Genomic DNA, 20,075 nt, shown 5'->3' with positions numbered 1-20,075 from the left:
TTAATGTCTAGTATTTTCATGTTAGCAGTGTGCTTTTTTCCATTTGGGTTTCTACCTCACCTGAAGCTGCTGAATAAGACTTCGACTACCTGCATCCCAGAAAAGCTTGTTCTGTCACTTTAAAAAATGTTGTCTATTTTCCCTTTTATTTCTTCCCATGTTCTTACTGCCTGATGCAAGTGTTGTAACCTACATTAGCATTTACAAAGTCAGATTATTACAGTTAAAAGTAAAAGAAATGTCTATCATTATATTCCAGCAAAAGTTTAGTTTTACCTACTTAATAACTTCAGAATCAATAATTCAGATCTCAGCCTAGTCACAGTATGAGTTGAGTTTGCATATTCTCTCCAAGTCTATGAAGTTTTCTCCAGTGTTTTGTTTTTCGTCCCACATTACAAAGAAATATGAATTAGGTTAATTGGTTAAAATTGGCATTTTTATGAGTGAATGAGTGTGCCCTGTAATGGACTGGTACCAAATGACTGGGATGACTCCGGGCTCTAGAAAAAGTAGTGATTATGGAAAGCTGTTAGTTAATTCTGATTGTACTTAAAAGTTTAGACTACTCAAATTAATTGTTTGTTAATGTCCCCTTTAGATGAAACAACATTGAAGCAATTCCATTTATTGCCAGAATCTGATATGAAAGATTGAACATAACCCTACACTTTCCTTTATTATTGTTTTATTGAAATATTTAAGAATCAGTCACAATATGTCTAACATATTAGATTCTAAATCACAGACATGTTGTTTCAGTTCTTGCCACAGACGTAATTTGTAGCCGTTAAGTAAATCACTTAGATTGCTGCTATGCCAGTTATTGTCCAGGACTGTTTCCTGCCTTGTGCCCAGTTTAGATGGGTAAGGCTGCTGTTCTTGTGACCCAGAATTAGATTAAAGAAGTTTGAGAATGTTATGTTTATACATGTTGAGTATGTTGTATACATTTTTGATTAAAAACATCAGCTAAATAAGTGCATTGTATTAAAACAGAGTATATGCAACTTTTGTACTGTCATTCCTTTGTGTTACCTGTTTCTGGGAAATGTCAAAGGTTTTATGTATAAGATGGAAAGATGAAACATGATGGGGAGATTAAAAGTTCCTACCATTTTTCTTTCAAACTAAGAATGTTCCATTATAACAGCTTTATATCATGTGATTAAGTGATTTTGTTTGAGGGAAGCTTTCAGGCAGCACTCACACATTTATTTTTGAATAATTATGTTCACATTAGCCAGGGCTACTGCTCAGGATCTCTTATGTAATTGCCTTATTGTGACTTTAAACATACAGTTAACACGTTATGTTCAGCCTTTGGTAATCTTTCTTAGAATCACCGTCATGCTTTTTAAATTCTAGAATGACATGACTGGGTAGTTTTGGAGCATTTAGAATGGTGCTGACAACACATATTACTGCCCTATGTTGTCAAACTGTTTAAAGTGGAGTTTATTGGCCACAAGTTAGAGTGTTGTGGTTTTTAGAGGTGAGCCACAAAAAAAAAAACCCTACACATTTAAATCAACAACAGTTTAATTCAGGGCATATCCACATTACTAACCGAGAATGGTAAACCGGATGGACGCAGGGACATCCGGCCATGGGCCGTGGACGCAAAAGACGTACTGCGCAGGCGCCCCCACAAAACCCCCCCTTCCAAGCAACGGCAACCGAATGGAAAGCAACGTAAAATAAGAAATGAGGCTCCCATAGCACACAGAAAAAAGGAGTCAGACGCCGGCCTTGCACACAGCGCCGCACGAAGCCCATGGCACACGAAACGGAACACACACAAAGAAGAGGATTGAGACCCACGACACACAAAGCCCCCCTCCAGTAACTGAAATAAGAAATGAGGCGACGCACCCCTAGAACACCAAAAAGAAAGGAGTCAGACGCAAGCGCCACATAGCACACGAAACGGTACGCACACAAAGAAGAGGATTCAGACCCACGACACACAAACACCCCCTCCACTAACAGAGATAAAAAAAGGCAACGCGCCCCTAGCACACAAAAAAAAAAAAGAAGTCAGACGCGAGCGCCACACAAACCCATTGGACACGAAACGGGACAGACTACGGACATAGCACACGAAACATACACAAAAAGGAGGATTCGGACCCACGACCACACTAACATAAATAGGAAATGAGACACAAAGCCCCTTTACTGAACGAACCGTCCGTATTAAACATACGTCATCTGAACACGTTCAAATTATGCAGCATAGGTCGATCTCATTACACTGATGCACTATTAACCGTTCAACCACAGAAAAGGCTCCATATTAACAGTCATTGCGATCCTCCTTATTACTTATCCATATTTCTAACGCTGAAGAACAAACAAGTCATGAATTCACGATCACGGGTACAAAACGATACGGCTCGAGTGACGGGACCAAACACACGAACCCGCGTGAAAAAAAACAATACAACGAGCTTCTGAAACCCCGGAAGAAAAAATGTCTCGGCTCCAAAAACGCAAAGCTCAACTAACACAGTTACAGAAACGAGCGCAGATGGACAGACACAATGAACGTAGACGCATGCAGCACGCGTCTCAAAGTGCTGCATCGAAACAGGCAACGGTTCAAAACGAAACACCTCGAGTCTCAGAGATACAAAAACGGCAGCGAAGGGACAAAATAAATAAACGCAGACGTCTACAACGCGCAACTGAAATGCCGGAAAACAAGCAGGCAAGGCTCCAAAAAGACAAACCTCGACTAACCGACATACAAAAACAGGCAAGGCTCAATACAAACAATGAACGGCGTAAACTGCAACGGGCTTCTCACACAGCACAGGCAAATCGATTACAGCTCCAGAATAGCACGTCCCAAATCCTGCACATTCAACGACGCGCCTCTCAAACGGCACAGACAAAAGATACACGTCAAGGACATCAACGACAGACACCTGCTAAACGATTGCGCCAGTTAGCTGACAACGCATTCAATAATGAGTCCACTATTCATGAAAATTCATTGGGCTTAATGAATGTCACTTGCAATCATTGTCATTCACTTAACTTCCCTGAAGAAACAACTGGCAATACAAGTAATGAATTTACACGTTGTTGTCAAAAGGGTCAAATTAGACTGCCTCCTTTACATTCATATCCTGCATATCTACAGAAGCTTCTAACTAACGAAGTACCTGAAAGTAAAAACTTTATGAACTGCATTACATCCTACAATAGTTCATTTGCTTTTGCATCTATTGGCATCCAGTAACTTACTCAACACCATTGATAAACTTCTACAAACGTTGATGAATAATAATATTCCCTTTGCAGGAAAGGTACTTTTATTAGGAGGAGATTTTAGACAGTGCTTAGCTATTGTTCCACATGCCATGCGCTCGGCTATTCTTCAATCCACCTTAAAATACGCAGATAATTGGCATTGCTTTCAAAAGATACAGTTGGTACAAAACATGCAATGTCCAGATCCCGAATATAACAATTGGTTATTACAACTGGGAGATGGTACACTCACCAATACAGATGGACTTCACCCAGATATTATTACAATTCCTCAACCCTTTATCTGCGACGACTTAGTTACGGAGATATTTGGAACAGCAATCTCATTACACCAAATACCCCTTTTAAGACAACGAACTATATTATGTCCAAAGAATATTAATGTTGATCACATTAATAACTGGGTCATTTCATTACTTCCTGGAGAGGCACAGCTCTTTCTAAGCTCTGACAAAGTTGACTCTAATGACGACAATGACCATCTTAATTTCCCCTTAGAATATTTGAACACTATTAACCCAGCCAGATTACCACAACACAATCTTAGCCTTAAAAACGGAACAATAAGCATGCTATTAAGAAACCTTAACACTAAACAGGGTTTATGCAATGGTACACGTTTAGTCGTCAACACCATGACACACAATGTTATTGAAGCAAAACTTCTTACAGGATCACATGCTAACAATACTGTTCTAATTCCTACAATTGACCTTACAAGTTCTGACCTAGAATTACCTTTTACACTTAAACGGAGACAGTTCCCCATTAAACCTGCCTTTGCCATGACCATCAACAAATCACAAGGACAAACCATGGACAAGGTTGGCATCTACCTCTCTGAGCCCGTTTTTGGACATGGACAACTTTATTTGCTTCCTATATGCATCATCTACACCTTCACACTATGCTATATCTCATTCATACATCACGCTCTTTGTAATTTCACAACACCAGGGGTTGGCGAGCGAAGCCCCCTAGTTGTTGAAGAGGTGGCACAGTGAGTAGCGCTGCTATGTAACAAATCCAGTGTTCTGTGTTTGAATCTTGGGCCAGGATCAGCCTGTTTGAAATTTGCATTTTCTCCCCTCTATAGCAGGAATTTTCCTCTGGGTATGATGGTTTTCCTTACACAACAATAAATCGGTCAATTGTGATTGGGTTTGTTTGCGTGTTGGCATTTGTATTGCCTGGGATGGGCTCCTTTAAGATTTGTTTCCCATTTTGTGGCAGTGCTACAGGTGTAGGTATTAGCTCCCTACAACCTTGAACCAGATAAATAGATTTAAAAAGGGCAGGTGGGTATTAGAATAGATATGATGGGTAGGCCCCACATTTGGCTCCACATGAAGTCTTATTTAGTGGTGTGAGCTGTAATCAGGCGGAGATCACCCTGGTGCCCCACCCATTGCTGGCTTCAAATAATTAGCAGTAATTTGAGTAATTTATTGGATTTCCATTGCATGTTCATTATTTTCTTCTTTTAATTCATAAACAATAAATAATCCGGCTGCCAAAATGACAGATTTTTAAAAAATGCTGTTTTAATGTGCTTTACTCAGATGGCGTAGCGTTTAGTTGTGACTAACCAGTTTTAAAACATGAATATGCAGAGATGTTTTCTTGTAAATCTGTAGAGTTACTCGAACAGTTCAGATCAGCCCCACTCTATATACAGTGGTGTGAAAAACTATTTGCCCCCTTCCTGATTTCTTATTCTTTTGCATGTTTGTCACACAAAATGTTTCTGATCATCAAACACATTTAACCATTAGTCAAATATAACACAAGTAAACACAAAATGCAGTTTTTAAATGATGGTTTTTATTATTTAGGGAGAAAGAAAATCCAAATCTACATGGCCCTGTGTGAAAAAGTAATTGCCCCCTTGTTAAAAAATAACCTAACTGTGGTGTATCACACCTTGTTAAAAAATAACCTAACTGTGGTGTATCACACCTGAGTTCAATTTCCGTAGCCACCCCCAGGCCTGATTACTGCCACATCAAGAAATCACTTAAATAGGAGCTGCCTGACACAGAGAAGTAGACCAAAAGCACCTCAAAAGCTAGACATCATGCCAAGATCCAAAGAAATTCAGGAACAAATGAGAACAGAAGTAATTGAGATCTATCAGTCTGGTAAAGGTTATAAAGCCATTTCTAAAGCTTTGGGACTCCAGCGAACCACAGTGAGAGCCATTATCCACAAATGGCAAAAACATGGAACCGTGGTGAACCTTCCCAGGAGTGGCTGGCCGACCAAAATTACCCCAAGAGCGCAGAGACGACTCATCCGAGAGGTCACAAAAGACCCCAGGACAACGTCTAAAGAACTGCAGGCCTCACTTGCCTCAATTAAGGTCAGTGTTCACGACTCCACCATAAGAAAGAGACTGGGCAAAAACGGCCTGCATGGCAGATTTCCAAGACGCAAACCACTGTTAAGCAAAAAGAACATTAGGGCTCGTCTCAATTTTGCTAAGAAACATCTCAATGATTGCCAAGACTTTTGGGAAAATACCTTGTGGACTGATGAGTCAAAAGTTGAACTTTTTGGAAAGCAAATGTCCCGTTACATCTGGCGTAAAAGGAACACAGCATTTCAGAAAAAGAACATCATACCAACAGTAAAATATGGTGGTGGTAGTGTGATGGTCTGGGGTTGTTTTGCTGCTTCAGGACCTGTAAGGCTTGCTGTGATAGATGGAACCATGAATTCTACTGTCTACCAAAAAATCCTGAAGGAGAATGTCCGGCCATCTGTTCGTCAACTCAAGCTGAAGCGATCTTGGGTGCTGCAACAGGACAATGACCCAAAACACACCAGCAAATCCACCTCTGAATGGCTGAAGAAAAACAAAATGAAGACTTTGGAGTGGCCTAGTCAAAGTCCTGACCTGAATCCAATTGAGATGCTATGGCATGACCTTAAAAAGGCGGTTCATGCTAGAAAACCCTCAAATAAAGCTGAATTACAACAATTTTGCAAAGATGAGTGGGCCAGAATTCCTCCAGAGCGCTGTAAAAGACTCATTGCAAGTTATCGCAAACGTTTGATTGCAGTTATTGCTGCTAAGGGTGGCCCAACCAGTTATTAGGTTCAGGGGGCAATTACTTTTTCACACAGGATTTTTTTTTCCCCCTAAATAATAAAAACCACCATTTACAAACTGCATTTTGTGTTTACTTGTGTTATATTTGACTAATGGTTAAATGTGTTTGATGATCAGAAACATTTTGTGTGACAAACATGCAAAAGAATAAGAAATCAGGAAGGGGGCAAATAGTTTTTCACACCACTGTATGGGCCACATTTGGATTGGAATGAATGAAACTTTCAAGCATACCTGCTTCAAATTGAATTTCTTAATTGTTGTGATAAGTTTGCTGCAAATTAAGTTGAAGTCTTAAAGCTGGAAAATAACATGGCTTTCTTGGAATGTCTTTGTTCAGTATTGAATGAGAAGGCACTCATATGTTTTATACAGTCTTGTTTTTGCTATTATAGTTGTGGAAATCCTAGGGGTTTAGTTTGTACTGCTGCCTTGCAGTTCTTGAGCCCTAGTTCTTTTATGACTGGTTTGTGGCATCTGTCTTCTGCTGTGTTAGTGCAACATAGTTTTTTTGTTTTGCAGGGACTCCGGGTTTGCCCTTCATCTAAAGTTGTATCTTGGGTTCAGTGACAGTTGTTGAATAGGTTCACTATGGGTGTGTGTAAGCATTCACTCTCTGCCTTATACCTACTATTGCTGGTGTAGACTATAACTTCTTGTTGTGTTTAAAAAAAAAAAAAAGGATTTATCCCCTCCTTAGAGCCAATAGAAGATAATAGATTGAGTAAGAACCAGTGAAAAATCTGATTTCATTTATTAGCAAAATCACTATTGTGATTGTGATAACTTTTATTATCTTTAATTCTAAAATTATGTTTACTCTTATAATCTTAACAGAAGTAAGTTTTTTTCGTTATTGCCTATTATGTGATCACTTTGAATTATAGGCAGGAAATATAACACAAGACAGTTTTTGTAAGAAGCCACGAATAGTCATGGACTATCTCACAAAGTGGTATCTGTTATTAAATTTAATAAACAAATTTGATGAGCATTCCTTTGTATCTCTCATAATATGTTCTTTTAGTCATTATTTGTAGTCCGTTTATCACCAAAACCAAATCCAACAAGGCTAGTACAGTACTGCCTTGCTGAAGAAAATAATTCTAGCTAAATCCATAAACCCTAACCTTGTGGAAAACCAAAAGTTAACACTTGGCACAAACCACATCATTTTATTAGATTAGTAGGAGGCAGAAGAATAAAAATTGTCCAACACACTTTTAGTTTACAAGCGTGTCATTTAAGGTTTTATTAGGATTCTGCTGTGGAACATACATATTAGCTGTTGAGATTTGCTAATTCATAGCCATTTATGAGCATTCATTTTTTAATTATTAAGTGTTTGTAACTTTAGCAGGTTAATAAAATAGTAGGTTGCATGCAGCAGAGAAATCAGGTAGAGGGAATAAATAAGGGAAGCCCTACCCAAACCATGCAGCTGATGATGGCAAAGGGTTACACGCATGATAGAGTGATCAGTGAAAAGGAAGACCCCTTGCATATTAAAATAACAAAACCATACATTTAGGGTATAGCCATCCATGTGTGCCAAAAGCATGCACTGCTATAAATCATTATTAGTACATCAGATACTATTGCATACTCTCTGCATTCACGCACTGAGCCAGAAAAATTCCTGAAACACTGCTACAGACAGACCCTCTACAGACTGAAGCTGTGTGCTTGGTTGCTCCCACTATGGAGCTGTAACACTGTCAGTGTTTATAAACCTGTGGCCATGACAGCATATAATGTCTAAGATTGTTGTCCTGCTGATTTGTGCTAATTTTTTGTTAAAAATTGAAGTTTTGGACCTTACCATTGCAGTGCTTCTAGCTTTATCATAATAGAATGGTCTGTAAAAGTGCCAATAAAGCCCATCATCATACTAATTTTTTTTTCTAGAACTATGTGAATATGGGTGCGGATGGATGGATGCATGAATTGATATATCATCAAAGAAAAATGTTAGTATCACTCATCTATACCATTTTTTAAAAAACAATTTGAGTGTTAGCAGTAACAAATCAACATTGGCCCATATTATGCCTGATTTTTTTCCTTTAAGGAAGATTGATTTTTATAATTAAAATCTAAAAAAATGACTATAGCTTATGTAGTTTAACTATAGAACATTATACAATTCTTAACAGTAGCTGAGTTGGATTTAAAGGCTGGTATCCCATATTAGTTGTGAAAATAAAAAAACCTAAATGAAATGTTACAAATGTAATGTCATAAACTCTATTTTAGACTCCTTTTAGGATGATCAGAAATTCAGTTTCTTACACTGTCTTGAAAACTGTGATGTAGAGCTTTTTAGATCTTTATACTTAGTGTGGTTTAGCCCAGCTTTTACGTAGTGGTGCATAATAATGGTTAAATTAACAATCTAGAAAAGTTGAGAATACTTACTTTTAGTTAGAATATAAAATTGCTCAATTTACATTTATTATACAGATATTTAGGCATTAACATTTTATTGGTTGAGACTTCTGAAGATTAGGCTGTGAATTTTTATATATTTTTAAGATACATTTTAAACATGTTCTTAGAACCATCATAAAAATCAAAGCTTTCTCAGTGCATGAAAGTGTAATTTTTAATTTTTCTGCAATCTGCAGACATGATGGAACAGCGGTTGGCATTGCTGCTTTGCAGTTTAATAGCTTTGAATCTTAGCCCAGAACTAAGAAGATATCTAAGATATTTCCATTACAGAAGTTTACTGGGACTCACTTTTTCATTCAGAACAGGGTGACCCTGCATTTCCACTGCCTGATGATGTTCACATGTGAAAGTTTAATTTTAAGCAAAGAGTGCAATCATTTTAAATGTGATTATATTCCATTTTACTGTCTAAAAGAAAATGTATTAATGACCAAGTGCTGCTTTTTTTGTAGTTGTTGTTGTATAGTATACTTCTCAAATATTTAATGAAGGACAGCAAGTTAACTTCTGTGAGGTGATCTAGTGGTTTCTTTCACATGGAATGTTGTATGTGGGGTGATACAAACTTTGATGTTTTTACATGCTGTATCAGGAATTGTTTTGGCTTTGTTCAAACAGATGCTAAGATCATGACTTGGAAATTACCAGGCCTAGTTTCGAACTGCTTTGAACTGCTTGTGCGTACCCAACACAGTTAATCAGACCATTCCTGAATCCTACAAATGTGAAAGTAACAGCTATTCTTAGTTCCGCATTGTTCTTGTCTACGCAAGTTTTCTCAATTTTCCTTCCAAAGATGCTCTCTTTTAGGGCTAATTTTTTTTTTGTTTCTTTTCTCCCAGGGCTGAATATTTTTCCAAAAACTAACATTTTTTAAAAAAGAACACAAAGCAATTGTTTAACATATCAAATCAACAAAAAATATTTACTTTTGACAAATGTTACTGTCTTGCATGTTGTATGAGCCTGTATACTCTATGATTTCACATACATATCACATACATTTTACACAGCAAAGCCTGATCTCGCTCAAAGCAGCCAATTTCAGTCATTACCACATTGCACTCCTTACAATACGTGTTGCTTTGGTGCCTATTTTTCAATTGTCTGTTGCTGCACTTTCTCACATATATTGTTAGTGTGTACTGTAGAGAGACAAGTCACCCATTTGCCATCGTGCCACGCCACTGCCACCAAGTTTTCTGCCTGCATGAAAACCGTATTGTCACCTCTTTTCATCTTCTGAAACTTTATGAAATTTATGTATGGCATTTTAGCCTGGCTCACCCCATGGGATTTGCTTCTGTTTATTACAGAAGTGAATAAAACTTTGCAGCAGCACGTACCTAAGCCACCAGGGGACAAAACACGTTTGGACCAATGCTCCCTGAAGTTATATCACCAGTTCTGTCCCATCTCTATTTGTAATGCCACAGCGCGCTTCATCTCGTCTTTCGTTGTGGGTTTCCACTATGAAAAACGAGAATGCGATGCAAATGCAGCCCGCGATTCAAAAAAAATCTCTGCCTACCTGTTTGTCTCGTCTGACAGTAGCTGAAAAGCAGCATCAGGAGAGAGCAGCCTGAAGTACAGCAGCTGGTAATCTGTCGTGTCCAACAGCAAGCCATGCCGTCTTGTAAACTCCGGTAGCCAGATCGGCTCTCAACGGATCAATGTCTGTGTATTTATCCCATGCGAACCTTGCCGTAGATGCATCGGCTGCGCGAAGGCACTCAACTGGCAGCAGATCCGCTGGCGTGGCATCGGCTGGTGTCTGATCAGCTGATGCCTGCTTGTCACTCTCTTGCTCAATCTCCTGATCACTGCCAATAAAATCCGATTCTGAAAAATTAAGAGTCCGACTCCGCGATAATGCGCAAAACATCGTCTGCCGTGTGTTTTCTTTTCTGCACTTGCTTCGCTGCCTTTTCACATGTCGGTGCCATCTTGCCTTTGTTTACATTTCGCAACTCACGCACACGCAAGGTTTAGTTGCCGAGTCAACGAGTCTAGCATTCCTCCAAGCACAGAGGGAATGCCTGTGACGTGACAGTGAGATTTGTCGCCATTAACAGCTGATTGTCGCCCCCTATCCCTGGATGTCGACTTTTGTCGACATTAGCCTTCAACCCCTCCTGTCGACAAAAGTCGACATCCGCCCTAAAAGAGTTAAGTAATGTTTTCTGCCATCTGTAAAGTAAGCCATTGGAGATTGTGGATGCACACATTGTTGCAAAGTCAAGGGTAGGTTCCTTCCTTATACATTTGGGGTATGTTCTGGAAGGTGTTGTTTTCAGTGTAGTCACTTTTATAAACAGTAATTTCAAATCTAGTAGTATTCCTCATCATTGAGGACATCCTGCAGCTCTCTTTGCCTCATAAAGTAAAAATGATTCTTACATGCTCACTCTTGGGTGTCTGCACAACATGTGACCTCCTGAGCTAGTTTTGTAGAAATGACTGTACCAAAGAACTGATTTTATTATTGATAGAATTAAAATTTTTAGGGGGCTGTACTTCACCCAAAGTCCACTGTATATTAGAATTTTTCAGTACAACACATCAAAAAAGAAAAACTACAGTTAGGAGTGTTCATTTCTAATTATAGAGTTATGAAGTATAAAGAATAACAAAGAAATACAATTAATTTGACGTTTTAGGTTAAATTAATAGTATAATGTTTATAGTAAGCATACCACTTTAACAAGTTTTCAGAGCATCCTGGCTTGCGTCTTGGTATTGTGAGTAGTGTTAGTGTGAAGTCATTTACCAAAATTAATACAGCATAGTTGCAGGCATCACTGATGCCAGCAATAAGCAGTGAAATTGTTTTGCCTTTGATAGACACAAACAGAAGTCCTGTTTTAAATATTTACTAAATTTGGTGTACATGGTATGTTTACATTTAGGCATAGCACAGAGACACAATTAATGAAGTGAGGTGTCAAGTTCATTTGGAAAATGGAGGAGACACTGACATTAAGGTCTGTTTTCAATACTGAACTGTCTCTGCAACAGGCACCTGGATTTCCTTTGCTGTACTGTATATCAGCTCATCTCCAGAAATCACGGACCTGTCCTGCTCTTTTAAAGAAGGCCAAGGACAGTGCTTTCATAAAGCTTTGAATGCATTTGTTTTAAACACTTTTCCCAGATAGTTGATTTTTTTCCATTGTTTAATATGATCAGTTGATGTAATTACAGTATTTTCCACTTGCAGGGGTTAGAGGGCACATATGCCATATGGTGTTCCTAAAGACACCAGAATTGTTAGTAGCTGAAGTCTCACAAGACTAGCAGTGTGCACTGACACTGGTCTCACTCTAGAATTTCTCTCTTAAATGTGTAGTTTTAATTACATTGACTTATACATCCTATTAATATTTATATTTAGTCCTCTTGATTTTATTATTTTATGTTCATTCCACACTCTTCATGCTTTGAGTTACTATTGTGCACGCAAGTAATTAACAAAGAAAAGTCAACAAGCATGTAAAGCCATGTCAAGGTTAGTTGTGTACTTTTAATGTTGCAGAAGATTTGTTGATACTGGCTGTTTTCATGCAATTTGTGCACAGCTCTGTGTATTTGTGTGATCTGAAAACACATGATTTGTTTTTATAATCTGCTTGTGCCTTTTTATAGAATGTTTCAGTAAGTAATTTATTTTCAGTAGGGGTTCCAATTTTGATAAATCTAAATTAGTTATATCTGATTGTGGAAGAATGCGAGTGGGCCCCGTGATGAACTGGTGCCCCCTCCAGGGTTGGTTTCCAACTTGTGCCCTGTGTTGCTAAGATAATCTGTGGACCTCTGGTACTCTGAATCAGATTAAGCAGGTTTGAGCATGTTAAATAATGTTGTTTTGATTATGTTCATGTTTTTACTACAGCTTTATTTATTATGCCAATAACTGGCTTGACTTGAAACCTGCCTGCTAGGGTGTCACAGAGTCTCAGCAGTGTGTCTTTGAGCAGCAAGGAACTAAAATACCCTTTAGAAAACACATACATGTATTGTTTGATAAAAAGTGGAAGTTCATATACTGAAATCAAGATGATGTCATATTATCATTTTTCTTGATCTTGATGAAAATCATTCCGTCTTGGCTGAAGCGAGCATTGGAAGGTATTTTTAGGTCCTTAGTTACCAGTCCTTAAGTTATTATAGTCCTAGTAGAGTTTTGACCATTGAGTAATTCACAGTATCTATGATGAGTGGGTGGTCATGTAATTTTTTTTTTTTTGTTTGGTCAGTCCCCTCTTTTATCCACAGAATATATAAAATATACTCTGACAGTACCTTAAAGAATTTCTAAGCAATATAGTGCTAAGGTGTAAGAGCTGCTCCTTATGTTCTAATGAACTTTTCCATGCAGTAAATGTTAACTGTAAAACACCAAATGTTACTTTTCACCCATTCTTCCTAATTAGCTAAGTTGTGGAGGAGACTTTTTAAATTACTTGCATATCTAACAGCGGAACACATGTAAATTTTAAGTCCTCTAGATATAACGTTCCTATAACTCTTTCATGGTAGCCTATATACACCACTTTTTATTCTGTCAGTACAAGTGCAGGAAAGGGTATTTTGTTGAATTTTTCTTTAGCCCTACAAACTCGAGCCATGTAACTGTCAAACATTACAAAGATTTGGTGCACATGTGATTTTGGTATTAATCTGTTATTTCTTACAAGCAAGCAAGCATAGACAGGCTTTACCAAATTATATTTTTTAAAAGTACATGCATGTATACTTCTTAATAACGTACTGTATAGGCACTAAATTAGTGCACATCAAAATAAGTGAGGATTATACTTTTTATTAAGTTTATTCAAGCTTTGCTCCAGAGTACATCATGTGGAAAAAATCTTTAATAAAAATAAACCTTGAAAAAGAAATTAAAAAATCAAAGCAAACAAAACCAAATACAAGCTTTAAGTTGTCCTGTTGATTTGGCAAATCTGACTTTGATTGTTGTACTAAGAGTAAGTAAAAAAAAAAAATCCTGGTAAAGATATTGTATCTTTAATATAAAACAAAAAAACATGAGTTTTACATCACACCTGTTGTACAACGTGAGCTTCAGTGCACTGCACTGATGCATTAGCTTAAATATGAGCAAGTGGTGGATTCTCTTGCTATTTGGGAAACTTTTTGTTAGTTATGCTGTTTTGAACAAAACATGTAAAGGTTAATAAAGTAGAGATCTATGTTTTTTAGGTAGGATGTCAACTGAGCAACAGATAAATGAAGCAGTGAGCTTTAAACCTTAAAAAAGTAGTGCTTTGGTTAGGCTGGCTGGTTTCTTTTAAAATTTAGAGACTAACACTGCCTATTTGAGGGAAAAAATCACAATCAGCCATTTTTTTTCAGTATCTGCTTGTTACTGGTCTGGCCAGTCCTAACATGGCCCCTTGCTCAGTTATTGTTCAAAGTAATTGGTTTATCTTTAGACCATGGGAGGATTCCATGAAGTGTCTGCAGGATACATTCTCTGTTTTCATCCAGCAGGATTTGTTTGTCAGCAGGATTGTTAAAACAGACTTTTAGTGGATTTGTTTATTTATGCTTAATCAAGACAGCCTTGGTCAATTATGTTCACGTATAGCTGTACCAGGTAAAAGGGTGGAGATGCAGAAAATGAAGAAATGGTAGAACCCAGTGAAAAACAAAGGATCCACAGATGTATGTTTTTGAATTGAGTTGAAATCAGTTTCCTGTAAATTGTCTTTTTTCACCACTGCTTCATTGCCTAGTTTGTATGTTAGCCCCTTAGCTTGGTGAAAAATGCTTTCAGTTTGCTTTCATAGAAGCTGCTCTGTAGGAGACAGCACATGGCAACATCTTGTGTAACAAGGCTCATCTTTTACCTCCTTGGCCTGTTTTAATGATGGCTTCATTATTTCAGAATCCATACAGTTTCCTAACACTTCTCAAGTAGGCTACCTGCAAAACAAGTTTACTTCTATGAAACCATTGAGTTAGTTGTAAAAGTTTATGCAACATCACCAAGGTGATTTATCTTTCTTCATGTTAACTCCATGGTTCACAATTCAATGCAAAAATGGCTAAGCCCGAGTATCTCTCAGGTTAAGCTGTTGTGATTCAATGTGAAGTGAATAATGCTCAGGACGGTATTCTGTTGCCATCTAATAGATAACTTAACATCATACTGAAAAAAAATCATGAATGTTTCTGTGTGTATAACCACACTGGTAACTCATCAATATTCATGAGTGTGGCAAAGCCTTCCACCCAAACACACAATGGCATGTAAATGAAGAGCTGTAAAGCCGGTTTTAGAGCAAACTGAAAACATGCATTAGTCATCAAGCATTGATATGGATAGTGAAACTGATACATATGACAATGTATGAGTGAACCACTGTGAAATTCCAATTGTGTAATGCTGCAGTCAACTGCAGTATCTGTGTGGCTGAATGGCAGAATGATTGCAGTCAAATGGAGGGTCATGAAAGACTTTAGCCCCCCCCCTTAAGCAATTTTCAGAATGCAGCAATTGTCAATGTTTGTGTCAGTGGAAATGTGGAAGTCACTATGCGTTGTGCTGTGTTAGCCAACAATAACACAATGGGCGGTGTAATTCATGAGGATTAGGCACTCATATTCGATCCTCTCTTGTGCAAGCAACATAAAATAATATAAGGAAAGTGCACAAATAAACATTCTTCTATTGTCCTGATTGTGATGTACAGCTGTGTGTTGATGATTATTTTAAGACGTATCTGACAAAGGATGTGTACCAAATCTGCATCAGTTCAACAGTGGACACTAGTCATACAGTACCTTTCTTACCATGTTTATGTTGCCATTATAGTATTTACAGTACATGTTTTTGTTAACGCGTAATAACATTTTTTTATTGCTGAAACATTTTTGGCTTGTTTTACCCTGGGCAGATGTAATTCTACGGGGACTATGATTGGTTTATTCTCTCTGTTGTTAATGTGCCTTGTGTAAGACTGTGTTCATGTTTTTTATGTTAACTGGAACATGCAATGTTACAGGTTTAGTCAGAAATAATTCCTTCTCTAGGTCTTGATATTGGAAATTAGCTTGATTTTTGGCTTTTTTTTTTTTTTTCACACGCGTAACTCCATCCTAGCCCTAGTTTCTGAGTGTGATTTTTATTTTTTTATTTTTTTATATAATATATAGTGTGTGTGTGTATATATATATATATATATATATATATATGTATATGTATATGTATATGTATATATGTATATATATGTGTATATGTATATATATGTGTATATGTATATATATATGTATATATATATATATATATGTATGTATATATATATATATATATATATATGTATGTATATATATATATATATATATATATATGTATGTATATATATATATATATATACATATATATACATACATATATATATATATATATATATATATAATAATATAATATATACACACACACACCAAGAGTACATTTGTAAGGATTAGATGCAGAGATGTGTGTGAGAAGGAAAGCTTGGAATTAAAACTTTTTTTCCACTGGATGAGACATAGGACTTAGACCATGGATAACTTTGGATTTTCCATCAGATTTGTCAGGAATGATAAGTTGGTATCAAAGTTTAATAACATCATAAACTGATAAAAATGAAAGCCTACAGGCTGCCCTGACTTTATGTCAATATGCTCTCTAGGCTTAAACACAAAAATGTTTTGTTTTTTTTTGATAACACTGTTACTGTTAATTTTTTTTCTTTTTCAAAGATGTATTTAGTTAACCTTTAAATACATAAAATAAGATCTTACCTTCTTTAAATTTTCTTTGTGCATGAATTTTTACTATTACTATACTACAGGCATAGGTTATATACTGTATTGGTTAATACTGTTGGCATAATATTTACCTTGGGTAAAATGTTTCTTACTTGTGCACTTAAGTTTTTTTAAATTTCTGATATTCTTTTTGTAAAGAAACTTTAGTAACATGTTTTTATTCTGTGATTTTTTTTTTTTTTTTTTCTTTTTTTATAGAGTGACCGGCTTTTGATCAAAGGGGGTAAAATTGTAAATGATGACCAGTCTTTTTACGCTGACATTTACATGGAGGATGGCCTAATCAAGTAAGTGTAAAGGAGTTTACATTCTTGATTATAACTGCATCTTAATAGTAGGCTTGGTGTAAACTGAATAAAGTACCGTGTCATTGTAAATGAATGAGGGTTTATTACTTTTTGTGTTTTATCTCCAACTTGCATATTAGCATTAGAATTAAATACATATTAAAATGGAGTGATACAGTGACTTTTTCTGTACCCACATGATTAATCCATCCAGCACTGTACTTCTGTCCATGTACAGTCTGTGTAAGGGTATGTTAGAGAATGACCATGGTATGTTCATTTTTATGGTGTATCGCTTTTAATTAATCGCTTAAGAGAGTTCAGTAATGAACTGAAGGGTTAAAATGTGTCTATGATTGCCAGAGGACAGAAGTAACTTTACAAACAAAGAGAAGTACTTGTTGGTACCTTTTATATAGGTGCTTCAGGGATGAAGACTGCTCATTTTGTTGATGATGCACAGGGAGCATGATTATGATTTTGATTTGTTCTTGCTGTCAATAATTTGATTAATGGAATGTTGATTATTCCTGATAAATTTTATGGGCATATCAGGCCTACTAATTAAATGGTACCTGGGGACTAGTGCTTTGAAAATGCATTAAATTAGCTAACAGAAAGTGGAACACCTTTTCTAGAAATGGTTTTAGTAAGCATTTGATAAGGGGCCACATGAGGGGTTGGGCATCCAACTAAAAGAAGTCCAGGGTGTTGTGTGTAGGTGGCTGAAAGATTGGCTTAGACACAGGAAGCAGAGGGTTATGATATGAGGAACCCTATCAGAGAGGTATCCTACAGGGTTCAGTGCTACGTCCCAGCTATTTTTAATATATATATGTTAAGAATATATCTATATTATATATGTATGTATATATATATATATACAGTGGGGCAAAAAAGTATTTAGTCAGCCACCAATTGTGCAAGTTCTCCCACTTAAAAAGATGAGAGAGGCCTGTAATTTTCATCATAGGTATACCTCAACTATGAGAGACAAAATGAGAAAAAAAAATCCAGAAAATCACATTGTCTGATTTTTGAAGAATTTATTTGCAAATTATGGTGGAAAAAAAGTATTTGGTCAATAACAAAAGTTCATCTCAATACTTTGTTATATACCCTTTGTTGGCAATAACAGAGGTCAAACGTTTTCTGTAAGTCTTCACAAGGTTTTCACACACTGTTGCTGGTATTTTGGCCCATTCCTCCATGCAGATCTCCTCTAGAGCAGTGATGTTTTGGGTCTGTCGCTGGGCAACACGGACTTTCAACTCCCTCCAAAGATTTTCTATGGGGTTGAGATCTGGAGACTGGCTAGGCCACTCCAGGACCGTGAAATGCTTCTTACGAAGCCACTCCTTCATTACCCGGGCGGTGTGTTTGGGATCATTGTCATGCTGAAAGACCCAGCCACGTTTCATCTTCAATGCTCATGCTGATGGAAGGAGGTTTTCACTCAAAATCTGATGATACATGGCCCCATTCATTCTTTCCTTTACACGGATCAGTCGTCCTGGTCCCTTTGCAGAAAAACAGCCCCAAGCATGATGTTCCACCCCCATGCTTTACAGTAGCTATGATGTTCTTTGGATGCAACTCAGCATTCTTTCTCCTCCAAACACGATGAGTAGAGTTTTTTTCATCTGACCATATGACATTCTCCCAATCCTCTTCTGGATCATCCAAATGCTCTCTAGCAAACTTCAGACGGGCCTGCACATGTACTGGCTTAAGCAGGGGGACACGTCTGGCACTGCAGGATTTGAGTCCCTGGCGGCGTAGTGTGGTAGCCTTTGTTACTTTGGTCCCAGCTCTCTGCAGGTCATTCACTAGGTCCCTCCGTGTGGTTCTGGGATTTTTGCTCACCGTTCTTGTGATCATTTTGACCCCACTGGGTGAGATCTTGCGTAGAGCCCCAGATCGAGGGAGATTATCAGTGGTCTTGTATGTCTTCCATTTTCTAATAATTGCTCCCATAGTTGATTTCTTCACACCAAGCTGCTTACCTATTGCAGATTCAGTCTTCCCAGCCTGGTGCAGGTCTACAATTTTGTTTCTGGTGTCCTTTGACAGCTCTTTGGTCTTGGCCATAGTGGAGTTTAGAGTGTGACTGTTTGAGGTTGTGGACAGGTGTCTTTTATATTGATAACGAGTTCAAACAGGTGCTATTAATACAGGTAACGAGTGGAGGACAGAGGAGCCTCTTACAGAAGTTGTTACAGGTCTGTGAGAGCCAGAAATCTTGCTTGTTTGTAGGTGACCAAATACTTATTTTCCACCATAATTTGCAAATAAATTCTTTAAAAATCAGACAATGTGATTTTCTGGATTTTTTTTCTCATTTTGTCTCTCATAGTTGAGGTATACCTATGATGAAAATTACAGGCCTCTCTCATCTTTTTAAGTGGGAGAACTTGCACAATTGGTGGCTGACTAAATACTTTTTTGCCCCACTGTATATATATATAATACAGGTATGAATACAGAATGAAAATTAAATGTTAGATGTAACTTGTTTTCAATATAAACTGACGCCTTGCCTTACTTTTTTTGTTTATCGCAAAGGAAACTTTGAGAAGCGCTATAAAACTCAGAACAGTACATTATCCGAACACAACACAACTACCCATACTGACACTCGGTGGAACATAGACTCCGAATTCGGTTATACCTGTATGATGTCATGCCTACACTCTCACTGAGACTGCCCCATTCTTTATTTTGGTCTAACAATAAAGAAACTGCCTGTTGCAGGGTTCCCGAGACTTGGCAAAAGTATAGGCATGGTAGTAAATATTTTTTGCATTGCATTGTCTTCAGGGACCATTTTTGGTTGAAAAAAACAAAGTTTGTTATACTGAAATTTATATTTCATTAAAATGAAATCTGTTAAACATGATGTTGTATGAACATATGCCTGGGCAAACAAAAAGGTGTTTGTCATTCTGAAAATTTTGTTACTTCAGTATTCGCTGATGGGATTTGATAGCTGGTTTAGTTTGCAGATGTACCAAGCTGGGTGGATTGGCAGATAATTTAAAAATCTGTTTAATCATTACAGAGAGACTTAGATAACATGCAGGCTTTGGCATATTTGC

At 37.3% G+C, this 20,075-nt stretch overlaps 1 protein-coding gene across 2 annotated transcripts in view; it reads left to right on the top strand.

Annotated features, from left to right (window-relative positions):
- The window catches only part of dpysl2b (dihydropyrimidinase like 2b), a 192,104-nt gene that overhangs the window by 138,636 nt on the left and 33,393 nt on the right, over positions 1-20,075 (top strand). For both annotated transcript variants that reach the window (XM_028806455.2, XM_051923479.1), the window contains exon 2: positions 16,889-16,977. In XM_028806455.2, the coding sequence (XP_028662288.1) occupies positions 16,889-16,977 (89 nt within the window). The remainder of the gene's footprint in view (positions 1-16,888; positions 16,978-20,075) is intronic.

This window comes from Erpetoichthys calabaricus, chromosome 1 (genome assembly GCF_900747795.2).
Source record: "Erpetoichthys calabaricus chromosome 1, fErpCal1.3, whole genome shotgun sequence".
NCBI classification, from domain to species: domain Eukaryota; kingdom Metazoa; phylum Chordata; class Cladistia; order Polypteriformes; family Polypteridae; genus Erpetoichthys; species Erpetoichthys calabaricus.
Note: the sequence above shows the minus strand (reverse complement) of the source record. Positions and strands in the feature narration are given on the sequence as shown.